The following is a 16123-nucleotide window of genomic DNA, read 5'->3' on the forward strand; positions in this document are numbered from 1 at the left end:
TAAAACAGAAACCTCACCATCAATTAACATGCCAGGAACATGTGAAATAGGAAGAGAATTAGAATTAGGTTTTATTGTTGTGTGTACTCAAATGTAGGGATATAGGACTACAGTGAAAAGTACAAAGCCCCCATTCCCGATGCCATCTTAGATGAAAAGATACATTGGTACAAAATCTTAGGTACAGAGTAGAAAAATAAAGAAATAAGTTAAAAGTTCAACAATACTGTCCTTCTTAAGTGTTAGCTATGGGCCTGAATCTGGGTTTTTCCAGCCCAACGCAGAGACTATCGCCAGCAGGAAACAGTCGACCGCTCAAGTCACCATTCTTCGGCGCCATCTTCCCTCTACTGGTGACAGCACCGCCAAGAGTCCTTGCTGGGTCAATCTCGGCAACGCAGCCACTGCTGAAACTGTCAGGTCCCAGACCAGGGACCCGGTCCAAATGTGCTTCCCTCTGCCATTGCCAGGAACACACTCCTGCCTCGGTCCTCCAACTTCACTGGGAAGAAACTTTGTACAGTGATTGGAACAAGGTCGGCTAGGTGGGTCTCGTTGAATATGAGCTTCCTGATTGGCCCAGGTTAACAACCCCAATCAGAGTACCCTACCTGACAGATATAAACAGGAGTCATAGGGATTCTCATATCTCTGAGGACTGGCTCTAAGCTAGCTGGTTAGAACCCATGTCCTGTGAAAGCCCATAGAAGGTAAGAATGATTAAAGTAAGAAAAAGAAAGAGTGGAAAAAGGAAAGAAGAAGTAAAAGCAGGCAGAGCAGATGAGCTCCAGGCAAGACCCTACATGCTGCACTGCTATTCCACTTCCACCATGAACCAAACAAAGACCATTTGGCTCATCAAGCCTGCACTGTCACTCAATAAGATCATGCGCACTAAGATCATCTGTCATGCGCTCTAATGTTCAATTTGTAATGCCCTGGAAAGCCACTGAGTGCTTTGGTTTTGACTAAAACTGTAGGAAGTAGAGTGGGATGTCACAGTGTTTATGAGATATGAGCCTGTTTAATTATATTTCTGCCTTCTGGATCTGCAGTTTTTTTTTATCAGGCAAGCGACAGTAGACAATAGACAATATATTGTCCCATTCCAGCCTCAGGAAATCATTTAATTTTTACACCCTCAGCCATTTATAAATATGAATACTTGTTGAATACTCAATTCACAAACCCCAAAATCTGGTTGTTTTAGATCTAGAAATCAAGCCATTAAGATTTGAGGTTAGCAGCCATACTGTTATTTTGGTGACCGAGGGAGTGGAACTTGAAGGTGACTTCTACAGGACGTTCAGATTCACTTTTAAAGTTTTATTTTTCTTGATGTCAGTTATTCTGTCTCATTGCCTCCAATGTCAGGTAAAGTTAAAGGCTTGTTTATTTAGGCTTTCTTTTAAATTCCATGGAAATCCCCCGCAAAAGTAAAAAAAATTAATGGTTTATTCCCTTATCCCCTTCCTTTGATAGACTGTGCTACTTCTGCTGTGCAGTTATGCTGTGGGTACTGGAAAATCTCAGCAGATTTGCCACTATCTGTGGAGAGAAATCAGAGTTAATGTTTCGGTGTAGTAACCCTGCCTCAGGACTCTGAATTAATGAATTAATGCTTTGATTCACTGAATGGCTGGCGGGTGAAGCTTCAAGATGGGGTTTTTGTGGGGGGATTCTATCTCTGCAGCCAACACAAAGAGGCAAAAATTATGTCTAAAATTTGTTGGAAAAATACAAGAAGTCAGCTCTCTTATAGCTGCAAAGACTATTGAGGTTCTTCCCTTCCTATCTCTCCCGTTATGTTGACTGCACTCACTTAAGTGAAATTCTTTCAGTGATTTTTCTCAACGCCAGAGAAAGGTTTATATCTATAAATCAGCTTTCATAATCACTGGATGTCTTTATGCACTTTTTAGCCAATTGAGAATTTTCAAGATGTAATAAGCACAGTTTGTACGCAGCAAACTGCAATGTATAGCAAACAGAAATTTCTGGAGAAACCCGGCAGGTCAGGCAGCCTCAGGGAGCGAGAAAGACTGTAAATGTTTCGATTCCAGTGACCTTTTGTCAGAAGCTGCAAAGTGTTATTGACTGGCCTTCGCTGCAGCATGGTTGGTCAGGTCCGGCCTGGAATTCCTTGAGATGGGTTTGGCTGTGGCCTGTGACTCCTCTTGGCGACTTCAATGACTGTTTTCATCAGCTTCCATCCATTTCTCGGTGTGGCAGCTTCAGTCAGTGACTCCATACTGTGTTTTCTTTGGCATTGTGGTGGGTCTGGCTTGGGAATCCAATGGAGGGGTTCAGGTCCTCGAGCCCAGTGCCATGAAATGGACTAAGTGGACTTGGTCTTAAGCTCTCTCCTTTTACATTTCTTTTTTATTTCTTTATTTATATTATCGTGGAAGGACTCTCATTATGAACTTCTTGTTCCTTTATTTTTCTAATTTATTACTATGATTTTGTACTTGTAAAAGTCTGTAATGCTGGACTTTTCATTTCTTCATTTTTTAATATTTCTTCCGAAGAATTAGTACTCAAGATTCTGGGTACCTCTCTACCTAATGTGGTGCTGTAAGTGGTGATTTGTGAACTTTCACTGTACTCATGTAAGTACATGTGACAATAAAGGTCATCTGTTTTGGTGACATTGATTGAGAGATGAATAATGGCTGGGGCCGGAGCTAACTCCCCTCCTCTTCTTCAAAATATTACCATGGGACCTTATACATCTACTGACTGAGCATATCTGGTTTATTATCTCATCCAAAAGACAGCATCTGTAACAGTGCAGAACCCCCTCAGGATTGCACTAGAATACCAGCTTTGACTTTTATGCTCAACACCCAAAGTGAAACTCGAACCCAGAACATTCTGGGTCAGAGGCGTAAGTGCTATCCCTGGGACATAGCTGACACAAAAGTGATGCAAGTATTATAAGAATTGTTACACAATTGAGACCAAGTAACTACAGGTGTAACTATGACAGAGCAGAAATTGTTTCTTACGAGGGACCCAAATGCTATTATCAGAGCTAATAAAATGTGAGGCTGGATGAACACAGCAGGCCAAGCAGCATCTCAGGAGCACAAAAGCTGACATTTCGGGATGAAGGGTCTAGGCCCGAAATGTCAGCTTTTGTGCTCCTGAGATGCTGCTTGGCCTGCTGTGTTCATCCAGCCTCACATTTTATTATCTTGGATTCTCCAGCATCTGCAGTTCCCATTATCTCTATTATCAGAGCTATTGGCCGTTGTTACATTACCAGGACTGGGAAACTCCACTGGGGATTACATCTTACTATACAAAGCTACTTTATGCCTATACATCATAGAATCTGTATAGTGTGGAAGCAGGCCATTTGACTCATCAAGTCCACACTGACCCTCTTAAGAATACCTCACTCAGACACTTACCCTTCCTCACCCTATCCTATCCCTGTAACCCTGCATTTCCCATGGTTAATCCACCTAACCTGTACATCCCTGGGCAATTTAGCATGGCTAATCCAAGTAACCTGCAGATTTTTGTACTCTGGGTGGAAACCGGAGCACTCTGAGGATACTGGCGTGACTGGAACAATGCACAACTCCAAGCGGCCACACAAGGCTGGGATTGAGTCCCGGGTCCCTGGCACTGTGTGGTCGCAGTATTAACAATTGAACCACCATGCTGGGGACTCCAAGGGAATGGCATTCATGAGGTGTGTAAGAGGGTGTGTGGTACTGAAAATGTAACAGACCAATTCAGCTTGGGCTGGAGGGCCCATTCTCGTGCTGTAAAACAATGACCATTCTATGTGTGATAACAAGGTGTAGAGCTGGATGAACACAGCAGGCTAAACAGCATCAGAGGAGCAGGAAAGCTGACATTTTGGGCCTCAACCCTTCTTCAGAAATGGGCCATTTCTAAAGAAGGGGCTAGGCCCAAAATACCAGCTTTCCTGTTCCTCTGATGCTGTTTAGCCTGCTGCGTTCATCCAGCTCTACACCTTGTAATCTCAGATTCTCCAACATCTGCAGTTCCTACTATCTCTGAAACAACTCCATATGTAGCATATTTGAGAAAGATTGTTTCTTTATTTAGTTAATATTGGATGATGCATGGTATTTCTTTTAATAAAGTAATTAATTATACTGTTCCTGCCACTGAGCAGATTCTAACTGTTCATTGATTAGTGTGAATTGCAGGAGTTTATTCCATTCATTCTACCTGTGAAAATGTTGGCCGCTCAACTTGAGAAATCTGAGCTCATCTCACTTGCTTGCCTTTTTTACATTTATTGTTCTAATTTAAAACACTTGAACAAATTCAATTGTCTCGAGAGATGCTTGTGGCAAAGTATTCTATGCTCTAATATGCCACTGCATGAAAATAAATTCTTCCAATTACCCCTTTCGTTCTGGTAGTTGTTCAGAGTATAATCAGATACTCACTTTGCATCAAACACTGTAAATTCGACAAGTTTGTGTTTTCTACGCACCTTTCAGTCTGAAGGAGAAAGGTGAATATCACCAGTGGAGATCATTAATTTGAAGTGGGATACATTTTAATATTTAGCTACAACACCCCTCTTAGTTGATGCCCTCTGTTCTGATACACTCTTTAGAGAATTACAATTAATTTTACTGTGCCTCTTCCAAAATGTGTCACGTCATACTAGAGAGATATAAAATTGTGAAGGGAATAGATAAGATAGAAGCATGGAGGTTGTTTCCACTGGTAGAATGAAACTAGAACTAGGGGATACAGCTTAAAAATAAGGGCCAGCAGATTTGGGAAGTTAAGGAGGAACTTCTTCACCCAAAGGGTTGTAAATCTTTGGAATTCTCTGCCCAGTGAAGTAGTTGAGTTTACCTCCTTGAATGTCTTTAAGGCAAAGGCAGATCGATTTTTGAACAGTAAAGGCATTAAGGGCTATGGTGAGCGGACTGGTAAATGGAGCTGAATCTCAAAAAGATCAGCCATGATCTTATTGAATGGCGGAGGAGGCTTGATGGGCCACATGGTAATTCTAGGATGGCATTTTAGTTGGGAATGCTGCAGTTAGACTGGAGCTTTTATTTGGTGGGGGGAGGGTAGCGTTTGGGAAGAACCATTTCTATCAAAAGTACAATGTCCTATTCCTTTTATTAATGCATGAACACTTTTATTTTGTGCAGACTTGATTTCCTGCCTGGATAAAGGGATTCATTATTCTCAGCAACATTTTACGTAAGTTGAAATCCCATTTAACTTTGAATGCTGTAAGACTTGATGGAATGTTTTGCATTGTTTTGAAAGGAAAATTCCAGGAATGTTGGTGTGCTGATGTGGAAGCAGTCAGGCAATTGTCCTCTAGGTAAATGACAGCTATCAAGAGGTGGATACGCCTTGGTTTGGGAGTTTACAGGATGACAACCAGTAACAGGAAAGTGAGCGAGCCAGAAATCCTCTTTTTGGGAACAATTGCCATGTCAATATCATACTTCTTTTCCCCAATCTTGCTTTTAAAATCAACAATTGAATCGCCAACACTTTGTACATGTTATTTTGAATCTGTCGTTGACAGCTTTTTGTTGTTCTACTGAAATGGGAAAATGTCCACATCCACAAGGAAAGAAGGGAATTGGATTGAGGTTTGTTCTCTTAAAGAACAATCTCACACATGATCGGCTAAATAGCTTCCTATGAGTTGTATATGATTCTATGTTAGAGTTAGAATTGTAAGCACTGAATTGGACCTCATTTAAAGAAACCATCATGCGCTTATATGTTCTTTTATGCACAGTGATCAAAATTGCAGCATAGTCATTTGACTTGAAGTGGGATAGGTTCTTGTTATCTTTTTGACAGATTAATATTTGATCCAGTCTGTACAAAGTTTCCACATTGGCTGTACCTCTTTAACTGTGTACAGATTATAGAGGACAGAAATGCAGCTGCCAGCAACACTTGGAAGCTACCAGATGTCTAAAGCGTTTATAAATAGTAAACATGGGCAGTGTGAGCTCTCTCAGAATACAGTCCTGTATTCTTCAGCCACTCTTAGTTCTGAAAAGATAGTGCCTTTGACCTCCTCCAGTATTAGCTGCCTTCATCTTTTGCTGAGGCCTCTGACTGATTAACAGTGTGTATGTGCCTACGATTGCGTCAGTCAGAGACTGACACTAAATAGCAGCTAAATAAACTCGAGGAAGTGGGATGGAGTCCACAGTCACTGAAACAATCAAGTTCCTATCAAAATTTGCAACACCCTAACCATTGGAAATTTGAAGGAACATTGTGGAGACAGCAAATGCTTCCTGCATTATGGACAGAGCTCAAAGACACATATGATACACTTGCAGCCAGCATACTGTCATATCTGTCATTGAATATGTCGCACATTATAAATAGACATAAGAGAATGCATCACAGGGATGTAATGTTTAAATTTGTACAAATAGCATCCTTGTTCATCACACAAAGATGTCTGAAATGGAGCAATGGTGTCTCTTTACATGAATTGTTATGCTATTGTGGATCCTATCAGATACAAAAACAGATAAAACCTAGGTTATCTCTGACTTTTCATTGCCGTACATGACCTGTTTGTTGCACTTTGTAATCCCTTTGGGATTGTTGCGCAGTGGCACATGTATGCATCTCAAAGGGACCACTCCTCGTGCATGGTCTCTTTTGACACGTGGGCAATCGTCCCAACTTCTATTTTGTGCCTCTGTAGGAAAAGTTAACCCACGCATGGCTCTCACACACCAGATTGAGACATGCCGGTCTCATTCAACATGACATCAATACACTATGCCCCTTTTTCAGGGATGGGGGAGAGAACCAGTATCCAGACTTATACAGACATATATACAGACTATGGAGAGAAACCACAGAACCACCTTCACCTAGATTTAAGTAACTCTCTTATCCTGGCGGGTGAGTGGGTAGTCGCAGAGTTAATTATGTCTTTTATGGTGTCAATGACTGTAGCCTGGTTTTGGTTACACCATGCTTTGTGGCTCATGGAATGTGATCAACATATCCAAAGTCATCTGCATTTTTGGAGATAATGGGAACTGCAGATGCTGGAGAATTCCAAGATAATAAAATGTGAGGCTGGATGAACACAGCAGGCCAAGCAGCATCTCAGGAGCACAAAAGCTGACGTTTCGGGCCTAGACCTTCATCTCTGATGAAGGGTCTAGGCCCGAAACGTCAGCTTTTGTGCTCCTGAGATGCTGCTTGGCCTGCTGTGTTCATCCAGCCTCACATTTTATTATCATCTGCATTTTTATCATCTAAAAATGTCCCCAGTGTAAAGAGGAAGCTATCCATTGTTATCCAGGCTGCACTGCTCTCTGATGGATATCCAACTGTTCTCTTCCTCAGAGGAGATGCCCTGTTGATTCATGTTTTTATCACAGAACTACTAGATGACATAATCCAACATGTATGGAGATTTTCCAAACAAGTTCTTAAATCCAAAGCTGTGCAGATTAGGGTGGATTGGCCATGCTAAATTGCCCATAGTGTCCAGGGATGTGCAGGCTAGGTGGGTTAACCATAGGAAATGAATGATGACATGGATAGAGTAAGTGATGGATCTGCATCTCCCGCATTTCCCGCAACTCATCCCTCACACCCCCTTCCCACAATAACAACCAAAAAGGAATCCCCCTCATCCTCACATACCACCCCACCAACCTCCGGACCAACGCATCATCCTCCGACACTTCCGCCATCTACAATCCGACCTCACCACCAAAGACATTTTTCCCTCCCCACCCTTGTCTGCTTTCCGGAGGGACCACTCTCTCTGTGGCTCGCTTGTCTGCTCCACACTCCCCTCCAACCCCACCACACCCGGCACTTTTTCCTGCAACTGCAGGAAGTGCTCCACCTGCCCCTACACCTCCTCCCTCACCTCCATCCCAGGCCCCAAGATGACTTTCCACATCAAGCAGATGTTCACCTGCACATCTGCTAATGTGGTATACTGCATCTGCTGTACCCGTTGTGGCCTCCTCTACATCAGGGAAACCAAGCGGAGGCTTGAGGACCACTTTACAGAACACCTATGCTCGGCTCGCAATAAACAACTGCACCTCCCAGTCGTGAACCATTTCAACTCCCCCTCCCATTCCTCAGGTGACATGTCCATCCTGGGCCTCTTGCAGTGCCACAACGATGCTACCCGAAGGTTGAGGAACAGCAACTCATATTGTGCTTGCGAACCCTGCAGCCCAATGGTATCAATGCGGATTTCACCAGCTTCAAAATCTCCCCTCCCCCTACTGGATCCTAAAACCAGCCCAGCTCATCCCCACCTCCCTAACCTGTTCTTCTTCTCAACTATCCCCTCCTCCCACCTCAAGCCACACCCTAATTTCCTACCTACTAACCTCATCCCACCTCCTTGACCTGTCTGACCTCCCTGGACTGACTTATCTCCTCCCTACCTCCTCACCCCCACTCACCTTTACTGGCACCATCCCCGCCTCTTTGACTTTTCTGTCTCCTCTCCACCTACCTTCTCCTCTATTCATCTTCGATCCGCCTCCCCCTCTCTCCCTATTTATTTCAGAACTGTTCCCCCCCACACCCTTTTCTGATGAAGGGTCTAGGCCCGAAACGTCAGCCTTCTGCTCCTCTGATGCTGCTTGGCCTGCCGTGTTCACCGAGCTCTACACCTTGTTATCTCTGATTCTCCAGCTTTCGCAGTTCCTACTATCTGTAACACACCATCAGTAGCAGCTCTGGGAACTAGATGAGCATGGCAAGCAATAAGGTGCTTCCTCAAACAAACAAAGTGAATAATTCTAATTGAGAACCCAAACCAGTAAGTTAGAACATTTAATTAATTAGAAAAATTGTGTGCACAACACAGAACAAAGAGAAGGGAAACATGTTGAGATTACGGCAGAGAGACACAAAGTTAAGTAAAAAATGTTTAAAATATAACTTGTTTGAAATTTCCAACGTTAATTAAAATCTGAAAGAGTGAGGTTCCAAACAAATAAAAGCTATTTTTCAGTCCCATAGGAATCGCAAGGAATTAATATTTACCACACTGTTAGCAATGCGAAAATGAAAAATGTGAAAAATTAAGACATTAAAAACACATTTATTCTTGAGTGCACAAGCCCAAAATTTTCAGGGGTGTTTGTTTAGTGCTTGGAGAAGGATAATGCTGCAGATCCATGTGTATAGTTGGCAAGTGTCTTGCCAAGTTGTCGGTGTGGCAAAGCTGGCAGAGGAGCAGGGCGACTTGGACAGCAAGTTCACAGTTTCCAAGTTTAACTCTATGTAGAGTCATAGAGTCATACAGATGTACAGCGTGGAAACAGACCCTTCGGCCCATCTTGTCCATGCTGACCACATATCCCACTTGCTGGCATTTAGCCCATATCCCTCTTAAACCCTCCCTGTTCACTTACCCATCCACTTGTCTCTCAAATGTTGTCCAAAACAATGCAATAGCGAATAAAAAATAATTCCTACTTCAAGAAATTGAGGAAATCAGCTTCAACAGTGAAAAAAAACCTCAAAAAAGCAGGGCCGTTTACAACCACAGCCACAATATTCTCCCATTCTCTATGTGTGGACCAACAAAATAACTTGTCTTGTCCTGAAAATTAACTGGCATCAATTTGGAATTTAATTCCTTCAGATTTTCATTATTACATAGAACATAGAACAGTACAGCACAGAACAGGCCCTTCAGCCCACAAAGTTGTGCTGACCATTGATCCTCATGTATGCGCCCTCAAATTTCTGTGACCATATGCATGTCCAGCAGTCTCTTAAACGCCCCCAATGACTTTGCTTCCACAACTGCTGCTGGCAACACATTCCATGCTCTCACAACTCTCTGTGTAAAGAACCCGCCTCTGACATCCTCTCTATACTTTCCTCCAACCAGCTTAAAACTATGACCCCTCGTGATAGCCATTTCTGCCCTGGGAAATAGTCTCTGGCTATCAACTCTATCTATCTAAGATAATAAAATGTGAGGCTGGATGAACACAGCAGGCCAAGCAGCATCTCAGGAGCACAAAAGCTGACGTTTCGGGCCTAGACCCTTCATCAGAGAGGAAGATGAAGGGTCTAGGCCCGAAACGTCAGCTTTTGTGCTCCTGAGATGCTGCTTGGCCTGCTGTGTTCATCCAGCCTCACACTTTATTATCTTGGATTCTCCAGCATCTGCAGTTCCCATTATCTCCAACTCTATTTATCTATTATTGTTGGAAATTTAAAATAAAATTAAACCCGTTTTAATCTATTTTAGTGACTCTATATGTGTGAATGCTGGAAGTTATTTTCAGATTTACTCCATAATAACATAAGTTCTGCTGGCCCCTCTTTATTCCTATTGCAACGTTTAGGCCGTTATAAAGAAAGTCAACTCAATGCCTGAGGCAATCTCTTCAGATGCAACAGTTCCTGGGTCCATAAAGGGAGTCAACAAAAATGATGTATGTCTTTCTGATTTGCCCTCCAATGGGTTTTAAAAGGTCCAGTGGCACTTATAAGAGAAGGTGGCACTTGAAGATCACAAATTGTGTTTGAAGAGTTTTTCTAAGACTGATCTCTGCATGCTTGAGCAGAAATGCAAAAGCACTTTTCAAACACAAATCATACAGGATGCATTTCATGTCAGTGATGACTTCACTGAGCTCTTTACTGTTATTCACTTGCTTTGTGGTAACCATTCCTTTTGTTTACGTTATAGTAAATATTGTCCAGCAGGTTGTAAAGATGTCGTTGGTGAAGTTTGGGGAAACCTTCAACAGGGTTATCGTGATGTGAGTTTAAATCAATAAATTAAACAAGCAACCGATTTTTCTTTTGGAAATCATCTATGTATTAATACAACAGCATTTTTATCAGGTCACTGCTCAGTTAAGTTGTTCATGATGTATAGGTGCCGGTGTTGGACTTCGGGTGGATAAAGCCGGAAGTCACACGACACCAGGTTATAGCCCAACAAAAGAGCACCGCTCTCAAAGCTTATGATTTAAGACCCTCAGACCATAAGACATAGGAGTGGAAGTAAGGCCATTCGGCCCATCGAGTCCACTCTGCCATTTAATCATGGCTGATGGGCATTTCAACTCCAATTCTCTGCACTCTCCCAGTAGCCCTTGATTCCTTGTGAGATCAAGAATTTATCGATCTCTGTCTTGAAGACATTTAGCGTCCCGGCCTCCACTGCGCTCCATGGCAATGAATTCCACAGGCCCACCACTCTCTGGCTGAAGAAATGTCTGCTCATTTCTGTTTTAAATTTACCCCCTCTAATTCTAAGGCTGTGCCCACGTGGCCGAGTCTCTCCGCCTAACGGAAACAACTTCCCAGCGTCCACCCTTTCTAAGCCATACATTATCTTGTAAGTTTCTATTAGATCTCCCCTCAACCTTCTATACTCTAATGAATGCAATCCCAGGATCCTTAGCCGCTCATCGTACGTTAAACCTATCATTCCAGGGATCATCTGTGTGAATCTCCGCTGGACATGCTCCAGCGCCAGTATGTCCTTCCTGAGGTATGGGGCCAATAATTGGACATAGTATTCTAAATGGGGCCTAACTAGAGCTTTATAAAGCCTCAGAAGCACATCACTGCTTTTATATTCCAACCCTCTTGAGATAAACAACAACATTCCATTCGCTTTCTTAATCACGGACTCTACCTGCAAGTTAATCTTTAGAGAATCCTGGACCACCACTTCCAGATCCCTTTGTACTTCTGCTTTACGAATTTTCTTGCCGTTTAGAAAATAGTCCATGCCTGTATTCTTTTTTCCAAAGTGCAAAACCTCGCATTTGCTCACGTTGAATTTCATCAGCCATTTCCTGGACCACTCTCCTAAACTGTCTAAATCTTTCTGCAGCCTCCCCACCTCCTCAGTACTCCCTGCCAGTCCACCTATCATCGTATCATCGGCAAACTTCACCAGAATGCCCCCAGTCCCTTTATCCAGATCATTAACATATAAGGTGAACAGCTGCAGCCCGGAACAAAAACATTGAACTATAACCTGGAATCATGTGACATCTGACTAAGTTGTACATAATTGTGTTTTTCAGAGATTATGACAACTAGAGAATTAAATATGTTGGATTCTGTATTCAGTACAAGAGTTTGATAAATAGAAACAAGAGTAGGCAGTATGACCCCTTTAGCCCAAAGTTTGGCTGAAGGTTAGTTTCAACTCCTCTTTCTTGCTCAATCGCCCATTTTTCTCAATTCCATTACTGTGCAAAAATTTCCAAAAGCTGTCGATCTCAGCCTTGAATATATTTAAAGATCAAGTGTTGACTACCCACTGTGTGTGATGTAGAATTCCGAAGATTGCTGTCTGAGAGCTCAGGAACCCAAAATTCCAACTTGTGATCCCACTTAGGGCATTGACTCTCACTTTGTGAAGCCCAGCTGTTGGATTTTCTCAGTGATATTATATTAACAGGTTTACCTCAATTAGTTAATGCAAAGTTAAAATTCTCCTCTTGTTGTAGAAATTGAAGAACCCATTGCCAAACATTATATGTTGGTCCTTTCTTTCTTAGAGCTCTGTTTCATATTTGTCAACTTGCGCTGCAGCAAGAGAAGAGATATTCAGATTACAGTCAGTCTGCAGCTCCATTTTGCCCTCATCATGTAGTTCTGTAAAAGTTCAGTATATGTGCAGAAATAATGAAAGGAAATTTTAATCTATACCACTTATTGGAATCAAATTAATTATGATCACTATGGACATCTCAATGTCCTTTGGGTTTTTCGTTTCCTCGCTGAATTTTTTGCTAATGAATCCAAAAGATCCATCTGGATGGAGTCATAGAGCCCATAAGAACATATGATATAGGAGCAGAAGTTAGGCCACTCAGCCAATCATGTCTGCCCTACTATGCAATCATGGCTGATAAGTTTCTCAACCCCATTCTCACACTGTCTCTCCATAACCCTTGACCCTTAACAATCAAGAACCTATTCATCTCTGTTTTAAATATACTCAATGACCTGGCCTTCATAGCCTTCTGTGGCAGTGAATTCCATAGGTTCACCACTCTCTTCTATCTCCGAACTAAAGGATCTTCCCTTTGCTCTAAGGCTGTGCCCTGGGTCCTAGTTTCTCCTGCCAATGGAAACATCTTCCCAACACTCACTCTGTACAAGCCTTTCAGTTTTATGTAAGTTTCAATTAGATTTCCCCTCATCCTTCTCAACTCCAAGCATACACCCAGAGTCCTCAAATGTTTCTCATAGGTTAAGGTGTTCATTCCTGGGATCATTCTCATGGACCTCCTCTGGGCCCACTCCAGGGCCTGTACATCCTTCCTGTGGTATGGGGCCCAAATTTGCTCACAATATTCCAAATGTGATCTGACCAGCATGTTACATCCCTGCTTTTATATTCTCATTGTCTCGCAATAAATGCCAACATTGTATTTGACCTTCTACTGATTCAATCTGCAAGTTTACCATAAGAGAATCCTGGACCAGGACTTCCAAGTCCATTTGCATTTAAGATTTCTGAATTTTCTCCCCATTTAAAAAATAGCCCATGCCTCTATTTTTCTTATCAAAAGTGCATGACCTCACACTTCCCCATGTTGTATTCCATCTGCCACTTCTTTGCCCACTCTGCTAACCTGTCTAAATCCTTCTCTGACTACCCGCCTCCTCAATACTTCCTGTCCCTCCACTTTTTTTAAAATCATCCGCAAATGTCATAGAAATGCATAGCATGGAACCAAGCCTTCAGTCCATCTAGTTCATGCCAACCAAATACCTTAAATTAATCTAGTCCCATTTACCAGCATTTGACCCATATCCCTCTAAATTGTTCCTATTCATACACCCATCCAGATGCCTTTTAAATGTTGTAATAACACCAGCCTCTGCCATTTCCTCTGGCAGCTTGTTCCATACACATACCACCCTCTGCATGAAAAGGTTGCCCCTTAGGTCTCTTTTTAAATCTTTCCCCTCTCACCTTAAACCTATACCCTCTAGTTTTGAACTCCCCTACTCTGAGGGAAAGACCATGGCCCTTCACCCTATCTATGCCCCTCATGATTTTATAAACCCCTATAATGTCACCCTTCAGCCTCTAACACTTCAGGAAGAACATGTCCTTCTATTCAGCCTCTCCCTGTAGCTCAAACCCTGCAATCCTGGCAACATCCTTGTTAATCTTTTCTGAACCATTTCAAGGTTCACAACACCATTTCTATAGCAGGGAGGCCAGAATTGAATGCAATATTCCAAAAGTGGCATAATCAATGTCCAGTAGATTCTCAACATTTGCTCCCAACTCCAATACTCAATGCACTGACTAATAAAGGGAAGCGTTCCAAATACCTTCTTCATTATCCTACCTTCTTGCAACTCCACCTTCAAGGAACTGTGAACCTGCACTCCTAGGTCTCTTTGATTTGAGCTCAATTTTCTTTTGTAATTGTAAAGTGTTTTCGATAAGGATAAATAAATTGGAATAGTGTTGGTTAATATCTTCTTTTTATTACGTTACAGACTCTTGTGTCATTGTGCATTTCCCATCATTGTTTTCAATTATAAACTACAGTCGCACCACAATTGCTGGGGGATTCTAACTACAATGTAACATGTTTACATGCCACCATTTCCTTTCTAAATGCTAAAATTCCAATGAGTGGCTGTCCTGGCCAAATGCAACTTCAATTTATATAATGCCTTTAATGTATTAACAAACCCAGAGCATTTTCCCAGAGGTAGAGGTGGTGTTTGTAAAATGGAAATTAGGCGCTGAGCCATGTAAGATGAAATTAGGCAGATGACTTAAACTCCATAGAGTCATAGTGTTCTACAACATGGAAGCAGACCCTTCGGTCCAACTTGTCCATGCTGACCAGATGTCCTAAACTGATCTAGTCCCATTTGCCAGCATTTGACCCATATCCCTCAAAACTCTTCCTATTCACATACCCATCCAGATGCTTTTTAAATGTTGTAATTGTACCAGCCTCCACCACCTACTGTGGCTGCTTGTTCCATACACACGTCACCCTCTGTGTGAAAACGTTGCCCCTTAGGTCATTTTATACCTTACCCCTCTCACCTTAAACCTATGCCCTCTAGTTTCAGACTCCCCAACCCTGGGGAAAAGCCCTTGACTATTCACCCTATCCATGTCCCTTATGATTTAATGACCGCTATAACCCCTCAACCTCTAAAATTCCAGGAAAAATAGCCCCAGCCTATTCAGCCTCTCCTTATAGCTCAAACCCTCCACTGCTGCAAACTCCACTCTCCTGCCTTTTCCCTATAATCCTTGATTCTCTTCCTGATTAAGAATCTATCTATCTCAGCCTTTAATATACTTAACGACCCAGCTTCAATAGCCTTCTAGGGTAAAGAAATCCACAGATTCACTGCCCTCCATGATCCACTTGATTCACACTCCATCCCAATATTTTGTTGGCTGAGTATACTTTTTGTTTAATAATGTCCCTGCAAATTGCCTTGGGACAGTCTGTTACATTAAAAGAGCTACATAAATATAAGTTGTTGTTGTCAAATGCCATGTACATTTGAGACTTCAAGCATTGTGAAGAGCCGTGTTAGGATAGCTGTCACTTGAAGTATCAATGATGAAGGTGGCACCACCCATCCTGACTTGGTTTAACATGTATTAACCATGTTTATGAAATGAGTTGAAGATAACACATTACTTTCTATCCCATAGACATCTGTCTTGTGTAAAGCAGCTCTCCATGCTGGTGCAATAGCAGATGAGCTGGGAGGTCAATTCTCAGCAATTCTGAACAAAGGCATCACTCTATACGAAGCAGCTTCTGCAAATGGAATTTTAACTAGAACGTAAGTAGGATAAACTCCAGTTGCAGTTTCTTTGGTGCGTCTCATGGTTTGCTCCCATAGCACAGGCACAAATGCCCAGAGAAATGGTGTCGGTGCCACAGCGGCTAATTTGGGAAATGCCAGCAGAAATTCCAATTCCTCTCACATCTCACTGCATGTTTTTGATTTCTCGCAAAGCAGCAGCCAGCTGCCAATGAAGGAGAAATTAATAAAAACTGAAAGAACCGTGGATGCTGTAAATCAGAAACAGAAATTGCTGGAAAAGTTCAGCAGTCTGTGGAAAGAA

General features: G+C 42.3%; 1 protein-coding gene across 2 annotated transcripts in view; it reads left to right on the forward strand.

The window, feature by feature from the left end:
- Window positions 1-16123, forward strand: part of si:dkey-34d22.1 (discoidin, CUB and LCCL domain-containing protein 1) — a 127404-nt gene that overhangs the window by 72005 nt on the left and 39276 nt on the right. For both annotated transcript variants that reach the window (XM_048557727.2, XM_048557728.2), the window contains exons 4-6: window positions 5166-5217; window positions 10709-10781; window positions 15704-15837. In XM_048557727.2, the coding sequence (XP_048413684.1) occupies window positions 5166-5217; window positions 10709-10781; window positions 15704-15837 (259 nt within the window). The remainder of the gene's footprint in view (window positions 1-5165; window positions 5218-10708; window positions 10782-15703; window positions 15838-16123) is intronic.

The sequence above is a fragment of the Stegostoma tigrinum genome, chromosome 24 (genome assembly GCF_030684315.1).
Source record: "Stegostoma tigrinum isolate sSteTig4 chromosome 24, sSteTig4.hap1, whole genome shotgun sequence".
Lineage (NCBI taxonomy): Eukaryota > Metazoa > Chordata > Chondrichthyes > Orectolobiformes > Stegostomatidae > Stegostoma > Stegostoma tigrinum.